Below are 21,445 nucleotides of genomic sequence, written 5' to 3' on the forward strand. Positions count from 1 at the left end.
GAACTGAGTCAAGGAGCTCTCTCAGCCCAGTCAAGAGGTGCAGTCACAAAGGGGAATACATCGGCTACCTGATCCTGATGTTATAATACGTTTTGGGGTTCTGTCCAAATCACTCTGGGGAAAAATATCCACCTGGCATAGAGGCAGTACCTTTCATTCCCATCAACAACTGAGGCCATGCCAGAAGATCTGTCACCAAGGTTAAAGGAAGTAGTCACAGCCCTCCAACCAGATCGAAAGACCCTACAGGGTGGCTCCTTCTAGCCCAGAGCCTGACAGGGAACAGAGTGTTTTTCAATGCCCCAGATGCCCCTGATCACTCACAGAGTGGAGGAGTGGCATTGGATATCACTCCTAGCAATTACAGTTTAGCCTTCACTGAGGGCTAAGTGCCTTGTTCCTAGGCAGATCCACAGGAAGCCGGGGCACAGCAAAAGACACTTAGCATCGGTGTGACATGGGGGCAGTCTGACTCTGGGTTTGCGAAGAACAATTATTTATTCTGACAGCACTGTGAGACATTAGCCAGGGCACCCAAGTCTCATAGGAGAGCATGGTCACCTGAGCAGAGTGGTGTTGGGGGACAGCTTTGCTTCCAGGACACATACAGAGCCTGGCTGGGGATCCAGTTTCAAAGCACGTGCAGTTCCTACTGGGACCCAAGTGCCCTCCTGGAGCCACTGGAAGTCACCTATCTGCTGGGCAGCAGAGGCCAGCTGATGAATCCAGTAGCCAACCATTCCTTCTACTCAGGGACCCAGGTGTGGGGGAACACAGAGGACGTGTCATCCCAACTTCTTAGTCACAGGGTGCCCCAGGGAGCCACTGCCTAGATCGAGGCTTGCAGAAGTTACCCTTATCCTCTGGGCCTCAGGAGGGTGAATAAGCTGTGTGCCCCACTTCAAAGAGTTGAAAATCTATATTCACACATGAAAATCTATATTCACAAAATGGGTAAGTTCAGGGAAATTCGGGATTTCCAGAGGATTTGCCACCAGGTTCCTGAGTGAGTGAGTCTGTCTGAATCTTTGCTCACAGGCCTGGCATGCTGCCTGAGTCTACTAATATACACTGATGTCAAAAAAGAAAATTTCTCTAGAATCCCAGGCCTGGCATTGTGCCCTCTGGGAATCAGTTTGCATATGCTCACTGCCCAAGAGTTGTCACAGCCACACGAACCGCTGACAGCTCCACCCCCCAGACCTCCTAAAGGGTCTCTTGGATGTGACTTGTCTGGGTCCCTCTGGAATGGGGCACAGAGACGAACAAGAGGATAGACCACTAACCACCGAGGTAGCCTTAGTTTTTCTCTGTGCATGGGGACCACAGAATCCAGCACCTGCCATGGGAAGAGCCCCCAAAGCCTGGGCCATCTTAGGCAGGAGCAGGAGGTAATGACCATGGTAGGGCTGAGCATGGGTGAGGAGAGAGAAGGCCACAGAGCAGGAAAGCAAGAAGGACACATAGGTCTGCAAACTCACAGACCAGGGGGAGCTTCATTGTTTGAGTCAAACATTCTTTCCTCAAGTGAGGGAACTGAATCCCTGAAAGAGGGGAAGGGGCTTCTGTAAGGTCACATGGAACAAGAATAGAGAGCCAAGGTCACACATGTGCCTACATTTTACATAGGCAACTTCATACAATCCCTTAGAAGAGCCTCAGCAAGCTAAGCCTCAGAAGACCCATTTATGGAGTAGCAGAAGGTCTCTACTCAACAACATGTCTAAGGCCAAGGGCGGAGCAACAAAGGGCCAAAGGGAAGTCATCAGGAAAGACCAGTGTCAAGTTCCATGGGAGAGCATCCCACCAGACTATTGCATTTCCTGCGCATGGTGTCACCCAGGCTCGGGAGCCATGGAACATTTCCTGATTTCTCTAAAGGTACCTGTGGGAGAGAGCCTGCAGGGGGTTGTGCTCTTTAGCAATCGTAAGGACAAATCAAGGGGACAGGGGCCTAGGCCATGCCTGACGAAGGAGGCTTGGGCCAGATAGATCTTCCCTTGTTCCTTTTGTATGCCAGAGAGGAGGCCTCCGGGGAGGAGGAATGCCATCCTGGAGGATGCTTTTGCCAGGATGACCGTAGCTCATGGAGGCAGAGAGGGGGATTGGCCCTGATTGTGATCGGGAAAGGGATGGCTTTGGTGCAATCATCTTCCTCCACACAGCTTCTGTTTTGTCTTCCCCACATCTCTAGCCCATCCGATTCTGGGTCTGTGTCAGTGAGGAGGTCTTGTCCCATGATCCTTTGGGAAACTTGCTGACTTCTAACTCGGATTGCTTAAGCAGCAGCAAGAACCCATTGCTCGCTTAGAGGCTTGCTTGTGTTGACATCCATTCCCTGGAGAAGCAAGCAGGACATTGTCAGCTCCTGTTGACGTCTGTCTTCCCTGGAGAAGCAGGTAGGACATTGTCCACTCACACTGATGTCTGTCATCCTTGGAGAAGCAGGCAGGACATTGCCAGCTTGCATGAGAAAGCCAGGGAATGATGCAGAATCAGCAGACGGCCTCAGTGGGGGCCCATCTGTGCCAGGAACGGGAGAGGTACAGGGAAAGGCTGCAAGCTGTCCGTGTATATGCATCTTTTCAGCTGGTTTCAGAGAAAGATGGGTCCTAAGTGTCACTCAAGAGCATACGGAATTCCCCAGAGAAGATTCTAGGTCTGGACCATAATCTCGAAGAGATGATTTTTCTGGCCTCCTTTCCTTGCTTAGTAGAGAGGAGCTCACGTGGCCATGACCTTCTAGTGTCACTGCTCACGTGGTGCTGGGAGATGCAGAGCACGTGTATGCATGTATGTATGTACTATGTGTGTACATTTGCACACATGCATACACAGGTATGTTGCACATGTGTGCTTGTGTGTACGTGTGATGTATACACATGTAATATGCTATATATGTATAATGTATGCGTGCATGTCAGGTATACCTGTGTGTTCACATGCGTGTGTGTGTGTCCTGTACATATTTACACATGTAGTATGATGTACATGTGTGATGCTTGTATTATGTGATGTATGTGCATGGACACACAAACAACACTAACTCTGAATCACAGTCATGCTAAGTGCTTTGTGTATTAGGGCTTCTCCTCTGACAACAACACTGTTAGTGTCTTTACTGACCGGCCAGGGAAACCAGGGTACAAAGAAATTAAGCTACTTTTCCAAAAAGTTAAGGGGCTGGGCTCACCTGTGCTTGGGCATGCTGGGAAGGCCAGCAAGGAGGCCCTTCCTCTTGCTCCTGTCTCTGGGAGCTCTCCCAAGGGCAACTTGGGAGGGGTGTGTGTGTGTGTGTGTGTGTGTGTGTGTATGTGTGTGTGCACGCACGCGTGTGTATCAGGGGTAGCAGTGGGGGGGGGAACAACCCAGGGAGGGAAGCCTAGGCTCAGTGAGGGAAGCCCCACAGCAGCATTGCCATGACTCCTGCTGGAAGTCAACTGTGGTCATCCAAGGCATGGGAAAGAGGGACTGAAGGCTGGAGGTGAAGGGCAGGAGCCTGGCATATTGCCCTGGAAGTCTAAGCCAAGCCCTTCGGTCTAGGGACACTGAGCCCAGTAGGCTAAGGGGACTCATATCCCCAACTCCCAAATCTCAGATCTCTGCATGGTGTTTGGTTGCTTGTTCCCATGGAGACTCAAGACAGATTCAGCCTTTTGTTTCCCAACGTACAAGTGTCACTGGTCACAGACAAGGGGCACAAACAAGTCTTCAGACATTGAACATAACACGAGTCTCTTCTGGTCTGGGATGACACTGTGGTATGCTGGTGACAGTCTGCCATGTACCTGGCTTTCTGAAGCTGCCTGCTGCGGTCTGTGGAACACTACAAATTGGGTACCCTGCTGGAAGCGCTAAGTCAGCAGTATGGAAACGGGAAACCCCCAAACTAGGCATTCATTTTTGCTTTCTCTTAGAGATCTGGCAGCCGGCCATTTGCCAGCACAACCCCTGCTCTACATGACAAAATCTGGCTCTGTCCATCTGCCTCACCAGCAGAAGGGCAGGTGTCTATCTTGTGAAAAGGGGCTGCTGCCTTCATTCCAAATGGCAGCTGAACTCAAGCGTCCTTTCTGGGGTTGGGAAAGCACGATATGTTGCTGGCAGCAGAGTGATCCTTTATCTAATTAAGCTCGACTTGGGCTAATGTTGTGAGCTTGCATTCTCTGATCAGACACCAGCGGCTGGCGGCTGAGTTGCATGCTGGGGCGTCCTGGGAAGCCAGCCCGGAATGTTAAAAATGCTGCAGCTCACACACAGTCTGCCTGTAGAGGGGCATCCCAGGAAGACGCCTGGCCTAGCATTTAGAAAGAGGGGTTTCCGTCCAGCTCCTCTGCCAAGTCATCGGGCATCCGCAGAGAAGTGGGAACCTCGCTGGGTGATGGTTTTCCTCTGTAAAACAAGGGGCTGGGAAGCTAGTTTCGAGGGATACTGTCCACAGTGCTGAAACATCCCTAGGGAAAAGGGGCCACCTGCCTGGCCTGGTGTGGGTATCCATAGCTTGGATGGAAGACTGGCTTTGACTCGGTGTAGCAACTCCTTGTGACATTTAGAGAGTCGCGGGGTCCCAGCAGTTGTGGGTTCTGTAAACAACCTTGATAAGGAAGGCAGTATCTGTCCAAGGGGGCTGGCCTTTCTCTGTGCGGCAGTCTTAACCCTAGGCTGTGGCACTACTTAATTTCCAGTGTGATGGTTTTAGGAGAAGAGGTTCTGGCTAGCACCCCGATTAAAGCAGGGAGCGGAGTGATAGGGCGTCACAGAGCCTGGGACAGGGGCAGCACATGGGACCCTGTCTCACGAGAGGGTCGGGTATGGGCACCTTCCCCTCATCCTGGACCATTGAGAGTGACTGCTGTGGCATGTCCTGAAAGTCGGCTTCTATCGGGATACTGTTACAAGTGGCACACTGTAACTGCCTTGTAAACATGCCCTGAGGCTGATTCAGTGTGAGGTACCAAGAGATGGTGGGGATGGGGGTGGGGGGTGGGGGGGAGGGGCATGACCATGTGGATGGCAGCTGGAGAACAGTGATGGCAGATTTTCACAATCTCAGCTTCTTAGAAAGAGATAGATAGGGGTTAGGCTTGCTCCTAGAGTTAGCCAGGGTGCTCTGGGACACTCTTAGGTTAACTGGGCTGATCTGGGGGACACTCTTAGGCTAGCCAGGGTATTCTGGGATGCTCTTAGGTAATCTGGGCTGATCTGGGACACTCAGGTTGGCTGGGGTGCACTGGGGATACTCTTAGGTTAGCTAGGATGCTCTGGGGATAGTCTTAGGTTAGCTGGACTGACCTGGGGGCACTTTAGGTTAGCTGGGAGACACTCTTAGGTTAGCTGGGGGTATTTTGGGGGATATTTTTAGGTTGGCTGGAGAGCTCTGGGGATGCTCTTAGGTTGGTTGCGGTGCTCTGGGGACACTCCTGGGGTTATCTTGAAAGGCATATGGTGACAAGGCACTCAGGCATAGCAAGAGCATCAGCTGTGGAGTGGGAAGCAAAGTCAGGTAGGAGCAGAATGAGAAGCTCTGGAGATCATCAGGGAGAGAAGGACTTGGGGTCCAGGATCTTTGGGGGCCAAGAAGAGGGTTATGGCCCAGGGCTAGAACACCAGAACTCCCACAAAGACTGCAGCTACAGTCACGACCTGCAGCTTGCCTGTGTCCCAGCCTGTTCTGTCTTTTTGAATCCTTCTGAATGCATTGCATCATCCTGTGGGCAAAGAAATAGCCCAGATTTGGAGTTAGTTATCCTGGAGTGACACAGCTTTGTGTGTTTCTAGACCCAGGATTAGAATGTAGTTCAGTATAGTTGTGAAGGACCTCCCTCTGTGAGTGAAGCTAGAGATCCCAGTTCCTGGGGTGCATCCTGGAAACCCCTTCTCCTGACCCCCTCTTAGGAGTTGTGCATGTTTCCACAAGTTTGGCTGGGAACTGGTGGTTTGGAGACCATATGGATCTGGTACTGTCCCCTGGGTGAGCTGATACAAGCCTGGGACACAGTCTTCAGTCTGTAAAGAGCTATTTTTATCTCTTTTGCTCACCCAGGCTCACAGTGAATGCTGGGGTCTGTGGTTGTCAGCCAGCACTTGGGAACAATTGCCACCTGTGACAGGCAGAGTTAGGCTTCAGAGAGTCGAGATAGAGCTCCTCTGGCCATCTACCCAGGAGTCAGGGATGGAGTGACAGCTAGATCCTCTTCTCCTCTTGGGGTATGGTCAGGTGATGTTTAGTGTGTGGGACTCAGGGCAGTGCAAAGCCCATTCCAGGGGTGACTGTCACATGGGGCTGCTGGCTTCAGGCCCTGTCCTCTGGGTCCTGTATAGCTGGGATGTCCTGGATCCACCAGGAGATGGTAGAGGGGCGTGGTCTCTCTCTTCCAGTCCAGGACCACCATCCAACAAGATGCAGGCTGTCATCAGCCTTCAGGGAAAGTGAGGTTTTAGAATTGGAGAGACGGAACCCTTTGGCAGCTGGAGAGCACAAGATGCAGATACAGAGGTACAGCTCTCACAGCTAAGCCAAAGTTCCTGCCAGCCTCCTACCCTCTAGCCAGGATGCTGTGTCCCCAGGAACTTCCCAGGTCTGACTCAATATCCTGACTCAAAATTCTGAAGCCCTTTGGAGCTATTGAATGTGTCCTGATGGCTGGCCTGGACTTGGAGCTGAAGATAGGGGTACATGCACAGCTTATAGTCACATAGGACAGAACGTTGTTCTCCTGGAACTATTAATCTTGGGGCTCAGGGTTGGGGACAGTTGAGCCCAAGAGCCACATCCCTCCCAGCAGAAAGGGGCTCGGTAGAAACTCATTTCTATCCAACTGACAACATTAGAACTCAGGCAATCTGCTAGCAATTCAGCATTAGCAAATATTTTTTGTCCTGGATCGTCTCTCAGCCCTCCCAGCTCATCTCTCAGAGAGTCTGCCTCACGAGGGTAAGCCTCCAGGGTACCCCAGAGACTGCTAGAGAGCTTAGTCATGTCATCTAAGATCACTTAAAACCACATCTCAGAATTGCAAACCTTCTGCTCAGGAGGGGGAAAGTTGCAGGAAGGAAGGAGAAGACACAGGTTGAGACTCCTTTCTTAGGTCACCTGTCCTGACCCAGGTTCTTGCAGACCCAGCTGTGGGAGTTATCTGGATGAGCCCCGGGGTACAGCTGACTGACTGCCCTGCCCCTCCAGCCTGCCTTCTGGGTGGGGTCGTCCCCTCTGGAAGGATGGCAAATGTCATGCTAAGTGACAGAGCCTGGCACAGGAGTATGCAGGATTTCGCCATTGTAGAGTTGGGACTAGAAGATTAACATATGGCGGGGATCAGTTTGCAGAGAGACAGTAGTCCTTCCTCATCTGGGTTTCTTCTAGTGAACAAAGCATGCTCAGGAAAAGCCAGGGGCATACAAGGAGGTGGCTGCTCTAAAAGTAAATGTTTTACACAGGTTCATAGCCTTGGCTAGGTACTTTTTGGACTCACCACTCACTGGTGTCCTTGGAAGCCCTTTACTTCCTCTTAATGAACTGTCCCTTACCACAATCTTCTGGGCTTTTGACTGTGAAGCCTCGATTGTCAAGATTTACAGCCTGCCTGTCCTGACATTTTTCTCTCAAACCTTAGTAAAATGGTCTGTGAGCTTCCTTCTGAGTCTATTTCTAAATTATTTTATTAATGAGACTCAAGCCCTGTGAAAGGGGACTCTGAGTTACCTAGTAACAACCTCACCTGGTTAGAGGGCCAGAACAGAAGTCCAGCCTGGTGGGAAATGCTAACAGGTGTCGACCTGTGGGAGGTGGCTGAGGGGACCTGGGTGAAGCCCCAGCCTGCTTCTGGTCTTGACAGCCCTGGGCTACGACAACTCACATACATGGTAAGTAGTACTCAGTCGGCTCACCGTGGAAACGTGACTTCAGACACAAAGAACCACATAAACCTTGCGCTTTGCTTGAGAACTCCACTGCAGGTGCTTTCTGTGCGGAAGCCCACTGTGTTGTGACTTCCCTCATGCCCGAAGAGGAGACAAATGGGAATGTAACACAGAGACAAAGCGAGAGAGCCAAAGTAGATACCGATGAATCCTCTCATCTTTCTAGAACACCATCAGTACTTCATTATAAAGGGCTGGGGGAGGGGAACAGAGTGGTTTGTCCAGAAGTGACTGGATGCCAGGAAAACTATGACCAGCAGCACCGGATGTCTGAGCAAAGACCCTGATGTTAACCAACCAGGTAAGGTTCAGGGTATCTTCCAGGCAGCTAGGGGAGTGTGTGCAAAGGCCCTGGGGCACCCAGGAGCTAGGTTTTACTTGGGAATAAAAGAAAACATCAAGCTGGATGGATCTCTAGGTGGAGAAAGATGAGAAGGTACATGCCATGAGCCCTCCAGACTTCACGGTAAGGGCATGGCTACTTTTAAGTGCAGAGGAGACTTAGGGAGCTGACTGTTGTGGGAGTGATGGTGGGATACCCTGGTACTCGGTAAGGGAGTGGGCACTTGCAAAGAAGAGCAATTGGCCTGACCATGGGGAGAGCCGGGGTTTGTCTTGGGGCAGCACAGAGGACAGGAATCTGGGTTGAGAAGGCATTTCTGAGCAGGGAAGCGAGTGAGGAAAGGGAGGGGCGAAAGGCTGGCTAGAGCCCCTGAGGGCCAGTGGCTCCTGTTGGAGCTGGAGTCTTGCTGGGCCCTGCAGGAACAGCTCTAGGAAGGCTGTGGGCCACAATGCCCTCTGCATCAGTGCCCAGGTTCAAACGTGGAACTCATTCGACTAAACCTGGTCCATGAGGACCTGGGACTGGGGAGCCCAGGGGCAGTGTGGAAAGGAGGTCAAGGAGACCCAGGAGAGTGGGCGGTAAGAACAGAGAGACAGGAACCTCTGTCACAGGCGAACCTCAGCACACCTGGGAAGGAGAAGGCACAGGCTATTGTTATCATCGGGATGTGCTTGGTAGGGAGGGCAACTTCAGACCCTGCAGAACCAGGGTCTAGGAGGGGAGTAGAAAAATGCTGAGGGGAGGTGTGAGGACCAGGGATGCTGAGTACAGCTATGCATAGCTGTGTATATATTTATGTGTTTATGTATATCTATGAACACATACTCATACTTATGCATATTTTTGTATACCCTTGCATATCAGTGAACATATATGCATACATGGTGCATACCTATGCCCACCTGTGATCATATGTATATACCCATGCAGAATGTATGTATACAGCCATACAAATGCATGAACACCTATGGCTATCTGTGCACACCTGTGAACAAACATGTGCATACTTCTGGCCATATATACTTATGAATATATGTACATACTCATTAACACTTATGTACACTTATGCACATCTATGAATACCCATGATCGTATGTGCATACCTGTACATACCAGTGCACACCTGTGAACATGTGTGTATATGTATATGCCTATGCACAACATTTGTGTGTTTGTGTACACTTGTATACCTGCACACAACCGTATACACATGTGCTTACTTACAATTACCTGCATATGCACACATCTGTGTATTTACACATGCATGTGTGTATCTGTGGACCCCTGCATCGGTGGCAGACGGCTACCTGCCACAAGTCTGCAGTGGGTAGCATGTCTCAGTCCTACATGCTGACAGCCTCTGACACTAAGGGACAAATGTAGCTATGATGCAGCAGATCACAGCATCTCCTTGTTCACACTGGATCTAGAAATGTCCCACAAAGGCTCGTGTCACCTGCTGGGGCATGGCTGGAGGCTGACAGTCACGAGCATGCCACAGATGCCTCAGATTTTATCTCTTGGTCCTTTGAGTTCCTTCAGAGGCGGCACCACAAGTGTTTCCTCGAGGCCAACTTTTGTCTGGTGCTTTGAGAAGCAGAGTTGCACAGTTTCCCTTCAGCTCAAAAGAAGATTCGGATATTGCGGACAGGATGTCTGCTCAAGATTGCATGTGCAGGATAATTAGACAAAGCCTGCACTATAAGCCATCTAGCTTGGAAATTAAGCCGCTTTGGCTTTCTCCTTGCCTTTTGAAGGGGACTCTGTAAAGGGGGGCGGGAATTGTTTGGCTTGGTAGATAAAGATAGAAACCAAACTGCGGAGCCCATTGTTCTGCCTTTATATTAAAAGCAATTGCTTAGCCAAGCTGACACCACACGCCGTGGAGGCACAAACCCCTCTGCAGACCCGAGGATTAAGAGACGGACACATTGTGGATAATGAGACTAATTAATAATTCCATCTCCAGGGACCGCAGCCCTGGCAGCTTCATCCTGCCTCTGCCTCCCAGCTCACCAGGGCAGCCCAGTCCTTTCAGGGCTGAAAGACAAAGGAGAGTTTTCATGCCAGGATAAGGGACATTGTGACTCTGTCGCAGTGGGACATGGAGTGAAGGGGGCTTGGGGAAATGACGGGGTGCACAGGCTCCAGTTCATGTGACTGCAGGAGAAATTCTTGCCCAAGGCTGAGAGACAAGCCAGACTCTGGGCCCTATGATCACATAGTGACATCTAAGGAACCTTAAATTTCACTCATGGACAGACAGTCTCTTAGGGTCCACCCCTGACAACGTTTACCCACCCAATATGCTGGGGTGAAAGCAATCTTCATTGGAAGGTGACTTCAAACATCCTGCCAAACATGACACCAGGACCTTTGAAGGTCTAACCTCTGTCCTTCCTCATAGTGATAATGAAATGCCTGTATACGCGCGCGCGCGCACACACACACACACACACACACACACACACACACTATTCAATTCATCCAGCCAGAATCCCAGGCTAGCAAGAGTAGGGTAATTCAAACTTGGCTGGTTCCAAGCTCAGATCCCAATAGGCCATCTTGTCTACAGTACCCTCCTTGTCCAGTAGGTGGTAGCAGAGTGTTCTGTGGCTTCAGAAGACTCTGGCCACACCAGCAACTTTGGGAAAATGAAATCTGCAAGGTGAAGGTGAGGCTGGCCACCACCACCCGAGCACCACCCATGAGAACAGACCTGTGAAAAGAGCCAGTCAGACACTGACCATCTCCCCTGTCCCCGGAAAAAGGGATGGAGATGGGGGAATCTGGAAAATGCCCAGTGACATTACTCGGAGAGGATAATAGCTGGTGTTGGGAACCTGCCATATTTTCTGGAAGCTTTAGGTGGGTACAGCCATAGCCTTGGCATCGTAAATCGCAATCAAGCGAAGACATCAAAGGAGGAAATACTACCCGCTCTGGTGCTCAGCCTTGGCCAGGGTCCTGAAATCTTAATGGAATTGAACTTTCTCTTTTTTTCTTTCTTTCTTGCTTTTTCTGACCTCTTTCCTTCCTTCCTTTCTTTCTTTTTTCTTTCTTTCTTTCTTTTTTCTTTCTTTCTTTCTTTTTTTGCATAGCACCATAAATTCCTGATGTCTACCTAATCCCCTAATCATGTTATTCGAGGGGCTTAAATGGAGAAAGTTGGGAAAGTTGCTCTTTGGAATGAAGCTGGGATAAGAACGCATCTTGGGAATGGTCTCTGCCAGCAGCGTACTTCCCACCCCCTTTCCTCCGCCCTGTGCAATGGGAATGCATCTATTTGGGTTCCCCCAGTAAAAAAAGATTCCTGGGTGGATTACCCACTCGGCTTCAGTTTGAGTTTGTCACTTCTGGACCGCAATGGTACAGACTGAATGGAGCCTCTCCCTTGGGCCACAGTCTTCCCTACTGGGGTTTCTTAGAGCACCATGGTCCTCACCCTCCCCACAGTCCACCCCTGCATGGTCCTCACTGTTAGGAACTAGCAGCCAGCTGACCCCGCCCGATGATGGGCGGGACGCTCATGGCCATGTCATCTCTACATCAGCCTTACCTGGCGGCTCAAGCTTTACCTGGCTGCCAGAGGACTCAGTTACACTTGTGCAAGCCCCCCTTTTAAAGCAAGTGTGCCAAGCGTCTCTCTCTCTCTCTCTCTCTCTCTCTGGCTCCTGCTCTCTCTCTCTCTGGCTCCTGCTCTCTCTCTCTCTCTCTGGTCTCTCTGGCTTTCCTCTCTCTCTCTTGCTCTCTCTCTCTCTCCTGCTTTCGGTTGGCCACCAGCTACCCCCTCTTTCTCTCCCTTTTCTCAATAAACTCCATGTGGGCACTGAGTCTTGTGTTTGTGTTTCTTAGGTATTAGCTGCAGCAAAAGAACAACATTGGTGCCGAAATCCGGGATTGAACCAGAGACGTTTAGATGATGGTGATGGTGGTGATGGTGATGGTTATGGTGGTGATGGTGGTGGTGATGGTGATGGTAATGATGGTTATGGTGATGATGGTGATGATGATGGTGATGGTGGTGATGATGGTGATGATGATAATGATGATGTTGGCTATTGGTTGTCCCTGGAAAAGCTTTCCTGGAATTGTCATTGTTTTCTTTGTAGAGATGGGTTATAGCTATGCTGGCCTCGAACACTGCCTGCTCTTGATCGACCATCTTCTCTCAGTCTGCAGAGGGCTGGGGCTACATGCCCCAATTCCTCACAGTGGTTTTGCTCTGGCATTCTGCCCAGGCTCCTGCTAGCCTGATCAGCTATGAGTCTGAAGCAGAGATGTTGAATTACAGGCTTCTCCCCAACACTCTCCCTCAAACCTCCCAGCTTTGCTTCCTTACTAGGCTGGTCCTTCCTGAGGCCTCTTCCCAGACAGCCCTGGGCCAGGTGTGTGGATCTGGGAACTTTAAGCTGCCATGTTACCCCCTGCCTTACTCAAGCAGAAAATATTCATTAATGCCACCGCCCACTGGGCACCTGCCTCCTCCACCTGCCTCATGTCAAAGGGGTATTGAGGATACCTTTCCCGCCCTATCCCTTTCATCCTTCAACCCTGGACTCACTTCCTCCTCCAGAAAGCCTTCCCAGATTACTTTCCCACTGCTTTGCTTCCCCAGAATTCACTGTCTGGACCAGCCTTATGTGGTTTGAACCCGAAATGTCCCCAGAGGCCATGTGCTAAAGTTATGGTCCCCAGTCTGTGGCGCTACGAGAAGGTGGCAGAAACTTACAGAGATGAAGCCCATGGGTGCTCACTGAGAACACGCATATGGGGACCTTAGCCTCTCCCCAGCTCGTTGCTCCCCAGCTTCCACGAGGTGAGCAGTTTCACTCAAATGTGCCCTCTGAACCATGACCTCATGTGTTACCACACAGTCAAAGTAGAAGGACCTAGCATCCAGGGACTGGAGACCTCTGAAACCGTAAGCCAAAATTAGCCCGTGGTGGTTTGAAGGGCGTGGCCCCCTTAGACTCATGGCTGTGAATGTTTGGCTCACAGGGAGTGGAAGGCATGGCCTTGTTGGAGGAAGTGTGTCACCGTGGAGGTGGGCATTGAGATTTCATATATGCTCAATCCCAGTGTGACAGTCCACTTCCTGTTGCCTGTAGGTCAAGATGTAGAACTCTCAGCTTCCTCTCCAGCACCATGTATACCAGCCTACATGTCGCCATGTTTCCCTCTATGATGGTAATGGACCGAATCTCTGAAACTGGGTTCTTTTATAAAAGTTGCTATGGTCATGGCGTCTCTTCACAGCAACAGAAACCCTATGTGGTGATATTTTGTGTATGATCTAACAAATAAAGCTTGCCTGAAGATCAGAATGCACAGTTAGCTGCACTAGTTAGTCATAGAGGCCAGGCAGTGGTGGCACACACCTTTAATCCTGGCACTCAGGAGACAGAGGCAGATGGATCTTTGTTAGTTTGAGGCCACCCTGGGCTACATAAAATTAATCCAGTCTAAAAGAGAAATAGCCAAGTGGTGGTGGCTCATGTCTTTAATCCCAGAACCAAGGAGGTAGAGACAGGAAGGGATATGGCTGGGCAGAGAGGGGAATATAAAGCTGGGCAATCAATTGATCTGAGGATGCAGGCAGTCAGACTGAGGAGCAGTCTGTCTGAGGCAGGCAGTCTGAGGACAGGATCGTCCCTTTGGTCTGAGCATTGGCAGAGTAAGAACTCTCTAGTGGGTGGCCTCTCTGCTTCTCTGATCCTTCAGCTTTCACCCCCTGATAGCTGGCTCTGAGGTTTTATTATTAAGACCAAAGAGAATTCGTGCTACAGCACTAACTAGAACAAAACCTTTCTTCCTGATAAGATAGTTGCCTTTGGCATTTTGTCATAACAATACCATGATTACAACCCTGTAAACACTTTTTCTGGGATGGTAGGGTTGGCAGAGGCTAGTGGGCTGGTAGGAAAAAACATGCTAAAGTGCAGGACCCTGCAGCCCTCCCACTTTGGGGGCCACATTCATGGCCTGGGGTACTCTGAGAGTGATGATGACACAATGGCCATAGGTGACCTTGGCATCTTGCTTCATTCTGCCCCCTGGTGGCTGAGCGACTGAAGCGCGTCTCCCAAATGACAAGGAACATGTAGTGAAGGTTGGCAGCCTGGCCAGGAAGCAGTGGCCAATGGTGGTCAGCTTTGTGGGTATAGCTGCTAGTGCTCAAAGCACAGTAGGCCAGGTAGGACTAGAATACAGCTCCCTGGGCTCAGAATCCAGTGCTCCCCAACCCCCAGGACTGGGTTCTAGATCTCGGGGTTGAAATGTGCAGGCTCTTCTTTAGTGAACTGGGAACCCACACTTTGTACTATGTTCTTCCCTGGCCCCCAGGGTCCTATCTTCACACAGGCCTCTGCCTTTTGTAGGACTGTGCTGAACCAGGAAGGATTCTCGCAGCCTCTGCCCCATGGGCTGCAAGTGAGCAGTCACGCAGCCGTGTGAAGGCACACCCCCTGCTTTACGCGTGGAAAACATTCATTAAGCATTTGAGAGAACAATGGCAAAGAGAAAAACACTCATTAGAAGCAGAAATGGTTTGCAAAGAAGCCAGCAGTCTTCTGGGAAGCATGGCCAGAAATGGGGCTCATTCTCAGGGGAAACTGTGCTCAAAGGGATGAATCATGAAGGCTAGGGAGGCTGAGGTTTGAGTTCCTGAATGGGGAGACCCTTTCTGTTTAACTCTGTTTGTCCCTTAGCACCGCTTCTAGTCCTAGCAAGGCTCAGTCCTGGAAGCTAGTCAGAGTCAAGTCAAGTAGTGGAAGCAAAGGCCAGAGGGTCACTATTCTGCCCCATACCTGACTTATGTGTGACTCTAGAGCTGGACCTGGTCTCTGTGGACCTCAGTGACCCACCTAGAAAATGCAGTGATTGAGCTTAGTGGAGCCTCGGGCCCATTGGCCCTGACACAGGGGCTGAGGATGGATGGAACAAAGACAGTGTGTGGGTTTCCTGCAGAGGTGACCTTCTCCAAGTTATCAGAATATCAGGGTCTGGCCATTTGGAGGAGTGGGTGGGATTCAGCCCATCTGGATCCACAGCACAGCCTGGGATGCTGTTTTGGGGATGAGTGGCCACACCCTGCAACACCCCTGAGATGTCCAGTGACTCCTAGAGTACTGACACCCATCAGTCATAGTGATGGCCTGATGCACCTGTGAGCTAACCAGGCTTTAGCGCCCTACATTCTAGGTCTTGCTTGCTTGTGCCTTGGGTTGGACTAAAGTAGAACCTTCATTAGCAATGAAGAAGGGGCATTAGCAATGAAGAAGATGGACAGAAAGCGGCACCTCCAGAAGAAAGCCAGTTGGCTCAAAAATTCTGACTTCATCTACACTCTTTCCATGGGCCTTCAGCTTGCTCAGTGCTGCCATTTGGGGCATTTGTTCACTTAAGCTGTAATCTTGAGGACATGTTGGCTCCTGCCCTGCCTTGGTCAAGGATCTGTGTTTGGCACTGAGGGAGACAGATGTGGGGAGTTCTTCTGTTGGGGAGCTCCACTGTGGGTAAAGAGAACTCAGTGGATTTGTCTGGGCATAGAGCCCCTGTTGTGCTATGTGGCTTTGAGGTGGCCTCTTTTGGAAGACATCAGAGGATGGACATGAGCTATGGTGGCCAGTGGTAGGGGTATTCCTTGAGGAAATTTCTTTATCCAGAGGCCTCCCGCTGCACCTTTCCTGAAAGGCCCACCCTTTCTTGAAGGCTGCCTTGCTCCTACCAAGTTACTCAGCAGATGGTGGGCTATACGCTCCTGGAAGACCCGGCCTTTCCTTCAGCGACTCCTCAGAGCCTGGCTTGCCATCCTGATCATCAGCTTCCTTTCTCAGCTCTCACAGGGCACTCCCCTGACACCTTCATGCCCATCAACCCTCTTTCATGGTGCTTGGTATTGGAGACAAACCTGGACCAGAGTCTCACAGTATCTTTAACACCAGAGAAATTAAACCTGAGCATGATGTCATTGTCCTGGCATTGTAGCACTAAAACAAACTGCCCTGAGCAGCATCAGCTTCTGTTGAACTGCCCGGTTCAGAGTGGGCAGGGAGTGCCTTGCACTAATTGCCTTGGCCTAAGCTCCCTAATTGCCTGCCACCTGGCCCTGCTGGGGGTTTTTCATCCTGGGCAGCCTATTGCTGGGCCTTGGTCTGGGTGCAGCCCCTGTTCTGTAACCTGATCACACAGTAGTAGGAAGAGCTGTGTTTGAGAACCTGGAGGTGAGGAATGGGGCTGACAATTCTCCCCAGTATGGGATGGGAAAATGAAGATGCCCAGAGCAGCCTGGGTGATCCTGCCACACTGGCCTTTGATGTGGGCTGGGGTGGAGAGTCATCTAGCTGCCTGTCAGCTGGAGTGTTACAAGCCAGACACAAGAATCTGGATCACTCCAGGTGTGTCCTCAGCACCCAGAGGACAGGACATGGAATCCTGGAGAAGAGTGGGCAGAGGACAGGACTTTCCTTTTTGCTGCAGGAGCATGTGGGAGCCACCAGAACACAGCTATGGACAAGAGAGCTCTGGTCTCATGCTGTTCAAGGGTGTCTGCTTCCAGCAGAGGAAGTTCAGTGGGATTAAAAAAACCATAAGAGTGCAGTGGGCTGAGAAGAGGCAGTGGAGGAAGGCACAGAGCAGATATGGAGGAGGAGGCCATTTTAAAGGACAGGTGGCTTCCTTCTGTGGGCAGAAAGTGAGCATGCCCTGGGAACTTATCTGTTAGGAATCCCAGCCTGATGTGGCACAGGGGTCATGTCAAAGATGCATTCTAACTGGGGGAATAGACACCAGAAGGAAGAGTCACAGCCAGGGTCAGGAGGCTGGAAGTCTAGGTAGGAATTTACTAAAGCCGCAGGATGCTTGGAGTAAATGAAGTTTCTACAACCCTGCACCTGAGCCAGGGAGCCATGACTGTGTCCTAGCCAGGCCAGAGTGCTGTCCTTGAATCAGAGGCCCCACATTCTGCTGCCAGTTTGCTAGTGAGGAAACTCTTGCCTGATGGCTTAGTATCTTTAGGGCAATTTCTACCAATCAAAGTAGCTCTTCATGACCACGTAAAACACCCTCAAAATTACATGGCTCTGAGAAATTAGAAAAACAGACACTCCTACATCTGCCTCCAAGGGACAGAGACAGGACAACTGGCAATGGAGCCTGGTGTGCTGGACACAGTCTCTGTAGCTCAGCTCATCTTCTGGTCAGCCAGGATGCCATTGTCTAAGGAATGCGTCGAGCCCAGACAATTAATCCTGGGAACCGAGGGAGAACAGAGGGGCTGGTGTCTACAGCTGCAAACCAGGGTGGAAGGGCCCTGACAAGGCTAGGCCCCGGCCTTCATATCCAGACATCTCCAAGCCCCATGGACACCCCCAGGCTACTGTCACTGGTATAGTGGCCTCTCTGCCCCAGTTCTCTTTGAGCCTTTCTTCCTGCACCCACAGAGGATGCTTGATGTTTGCTTCCCCTCTGTCAGTTTCCCCTCAACCAGGCCCCCAGGTCCTCCAGGCCATCAAACCCCATGTGATTGACAGCTTGAACACGACTGAACACAGACATTTGGACCACAACAATGAGTCCCCCAGCAGCAGTTTCTGGACAGAGGTAGTAGGACAATGTTGTGTGTAAGGGGAATGGTGACAGGCTCATTGGGTTGGGTCCTCAAAGGGAAATGGTACAGCAGAGGGCTAGCTCAGCACCTCACCCCTCCCAGTACCATACTTGCCTGGGCTTCTCTGTTTAGATCTACTGTGCTAGCACCACGGACAGAAGCTGCCCACCCAGTACCTTTGACAGAAGCTGCCACCCAGTACCATGGACAGAAGCTGCCACCCAGTACCATGGACAGAAGCTGCCACCCAGTACCATGGACAGAAGCTGCCCATCCAGCACCACGGACAGAACTCGCCCATCCAGCACCATGAACAGAAGCTGCCCCGGACAGAAGCTGCCCATCCAGCACCAAGGACAGAAGCCGCCTAGCTTCACTGTGGACTGTTTATCCATAACCATAGACACAGGCCGTCTAGCCAGCACCATGGACAGAGGCCACCCTCCACAAGCATGGCAGATGCTTCCACACCACCTTCATCTTTAAGGCAGGCATTACAAATCAATCATAGAGCTCCTTCCCAAGGAGTCAAGACCTATTCCTCTCCAGCAGGCATCCCAGTCAATCCCAGGAGAACACTCCTGGAAGCCTGTTTCCCACCTTCTGAGTAACCAAGAGAGCAAATGGGCATATGGCTAGTAGCGGAGGAGAGGAATTTTATAGCAAGGGGCAGGACACTCAGTTTTGTCTTTTATCCACATCAACAGGAAGCCGTGGACCTTGGCACCTTGAAGCATCTATTCCTTTTCTCCCTGGATGAACAAGGTGTAGCCCGGCCACCAGCTCTCTCTCTTTCTCTCCTTTCTGGAACCTCATCATCAGACCAGTCACCAAACAGATTTGACACATACTGCTGAAAACTAGGAAAGTGCACCAGGGCCCTCAGCCCAAAGCCTCTGTCACACGCAGGAGCCCCATGCCCCCTCAGCACCCTCCATGGACCCTTCCCAAGCATCGGCGACGCAAGAAGAATCCAGTCCCAGCCACCTACCTGAAGGAGCCAGTAGCACCTCCGGTGGAAAGTGGGGATGATGGAGGAATGGACATAGCAGCCGTACAAGCACTAGGGAGAGAGGAAAAACGAGAATTCAGTTGGAAAGAGGGAAGGAAGGAAGACAATGCAACAGAGAAGGAGCAAGAAGGGCCATACCATTCTTGGCAGACCTGGGGAGACTGGGGCACAGGGTGGACTCCAGGGGTAGGGTCTAAGATGATTGTGGGACATTCCAGTGGGACTACAGGCACCTGAGAACTCGGAACTGCCATGCAGCATTCAGGGGCTCAAGTCACGACGCCCATTGCTCTAGGCTAGGCTGAGATCCTTGGGTATATGGGAGGTACTGAAGGTTACTTTGTGGATTTAAAACAACAACAACACACACACACACATTGACGTGCATGCATGCTTGTGCATGCACGCGCCACACACATGTACACACACACACTCCATACTGCTCCAAAAGAGGCATCCTTTGTTGATATGAGTTCAGTGCTGATAGGAACAAAATTGGGCACAACAAGGTGCACCTGTGGGTATAGGGGAACCACCTGCCATAGAGCCTACTTTTATTTTTGAACAAGGGTTGGTTGGTTTGTTCCTATGTTTTTCTTTCTTGCTTGCTTTTTGTATTTATTGTAGATAGACTTGGTTGGAGAAGGACGGTGGAGCCACTCAGGTTCGAGGATGAGCTGGAGGGATGGTCAGTTCTCAGGTGCCTATCATCGGGGCTACCCAGGTGGAATTGCCTGGTGGGTGGGCTGCACTGAAGCCCCTTTCTGGGTGGTGGGAGGGGGCAGCTTATCTACATACAGAGCTTGGTTCTCAGGGGTAAGCATGCTGGGGAAATGTGAGGGGACCCAAGGTGGTCTATTCATTGGAACCCTCTGGAAATTTGCATGGGAGAGAAAGATGCCAAGCCACATACATCTCAGAATGCTTAGCGACGGGGTCCACCTCAGAATTTGCGCCAAAGTCTTTGCTTTTGGCCTCTAATTCTATATTTACCGACCTCCCATTTCTTCATCCTCAGAGTTCCGCTTTGTGAAGGTACACCATCCAGAAAGGATGGAGAGGAGAGAGAAGGAAGAGCTGGCAGGGTTACCCAGAACACTGAAGGACTGTCCCCATCTCCCCTTACAAGGCCCCTTCCCACAGCAGCACTCCAGAGAGGAGACATCCCCTTGGGGTGTCTGTCAGACATCTTCTATACCCCCCCAGAAAGAGCAAGTGCAAAATGGCTAGACTCAGCGTCCATTTGAGCCCTGCCTGTCTGATTAGCAGAGTTGAAAGAGAAATCATTTTGGACTCTGGGATTCAGGCTGCAAGAAAATCAGATTTCCAATATGTTAGAACTTTTACAGATCGCTGTCAGCTGGGATTTGCGCCCTGTACAAACCAAACAAACAAAGCGGAAATTAATTTAAACGATTCCCTTGCAGTTCTTGCCCACAAAATGTATTTATTACTAAGAAGGCAATATTCTTCCTTGGCTTTCCTGGTTTTCAAGATGCTATGTTTTGGTTTTGTGATTAGGATTTTTTTTTTTTTTTTAATCACCCATTTCTTACCAGGCTGATTTTTGCTTGGATATGTTTTTTTTTTCCTGGAAGTGTTTGGTTAGCAATAAAACAAGCAGCCGCCTGTGGCTCTCTGTTATCTCTCTCCCTCGTGGGATCCAGGCTTCTCTTGGGCAGTTTCTTTGTTTGACTCACGTCGTGAGTGGAGGGAGAGATGGATGGCTGAAAGAATTTCTCCTGTCCCTTTGAAATAAAAGGCTGCTGCCTTCATCCCTTCACTATTTACTCCTCTTCAAACCTGAAGTGCACAAGACTGACTTTTGGCATCACACCCCCCTCCAGTGCCTTCTTGGGAATTTGCCAAACACCCGATATACCCAGCCCATGAAAGCGGAAAGTGGAAAAGAAGAAGTGATCATGGATACCCTCTCCAGACATCCCAGCTCCTATTGTCAACAGCCTGTCTACACAGCCCTGCCTGGGATCACTGGACAACCAAAACGAAGTGTAAAAGAAAAATAGGAGCACAACTACTGGGCTTAGTCACTTAAAATAGAGGAGCCCCAGGCCTCACTCGGAACCTCGGGATGGTTGTAAGATGTCTCTCTGTCCCTTAGCTCTCACCATGATCCAGTGTCTCTTGTCTCACCGGCGGCAGAGAGATATGAAGTTAGGAGTGTGGATAAGAGGGAGGCAAGCCATGATTGCACCCTGACAAGGTGAGCCTCCTCATGTGGGGAGAAGACAGGAGGCCCAGGGTGCGAGCCTCCATCAGCCTGTCAGTTCTATGGCTGTCATACCGTCTGTCTTTCTGACCAAGGCCTTTGGGAATCTTACTAAGGCTTCTGGGTAAAATCGAGCAGCCTCTTTCCTATCCAGGGCATGGGCAAAGACAGGGAGAGTAAATATTTCATTTTCATTTGTGGTACACAGTAAGATGAGGACTTCTGATACACACGAGATGAGACTCTGATGTGTTAACACTCAAAGGGTTTGTTCAGCTTTGATTTCAAGAGAGACACGCTTGTGTTGAGTGACTGATTCCTGTCCCCATG

General features: G+C 50.6%; 1 protein-coding gene across 1 annotated transcript in view; it reads right to left on the reverse strand.

The window, feature by feature from the left end:
• Camta1 (calmodulin binding transcription activator 1) overlaps nucleotides 1-21,445 on the reverse strand; it is an 804,682-nt gene that overhangs the window by 212,142 nt on the left and 571,095 nt on the right. Inside the window, exon 6 of the mRNA XM_051173965.1 lies at nucleotides 18,865-18,936. Coding sequence (XP_051029922.1) covers nucleotides 18,865-18,936 — 72 coding nt within the window. The remainder of the gene's footprint in view (nucleotides 1-18,864; nucleotides 18,937-21,445) is intronic.

Source organism: Phodopus roborovskii, unplaced genomic scaffold (assembly GCF_943737965.1).
Source record: "Phodopus roborovskii unplaced genomic scaffold, PHOROB, whole genome shotgun sequence".
Taxonomy (NCBI): Eukaryota; Metazoa; Chordata; class Mammalia; order Rodentia; family Cricetidae; genus Phodopus; species Phodopus roborovskii.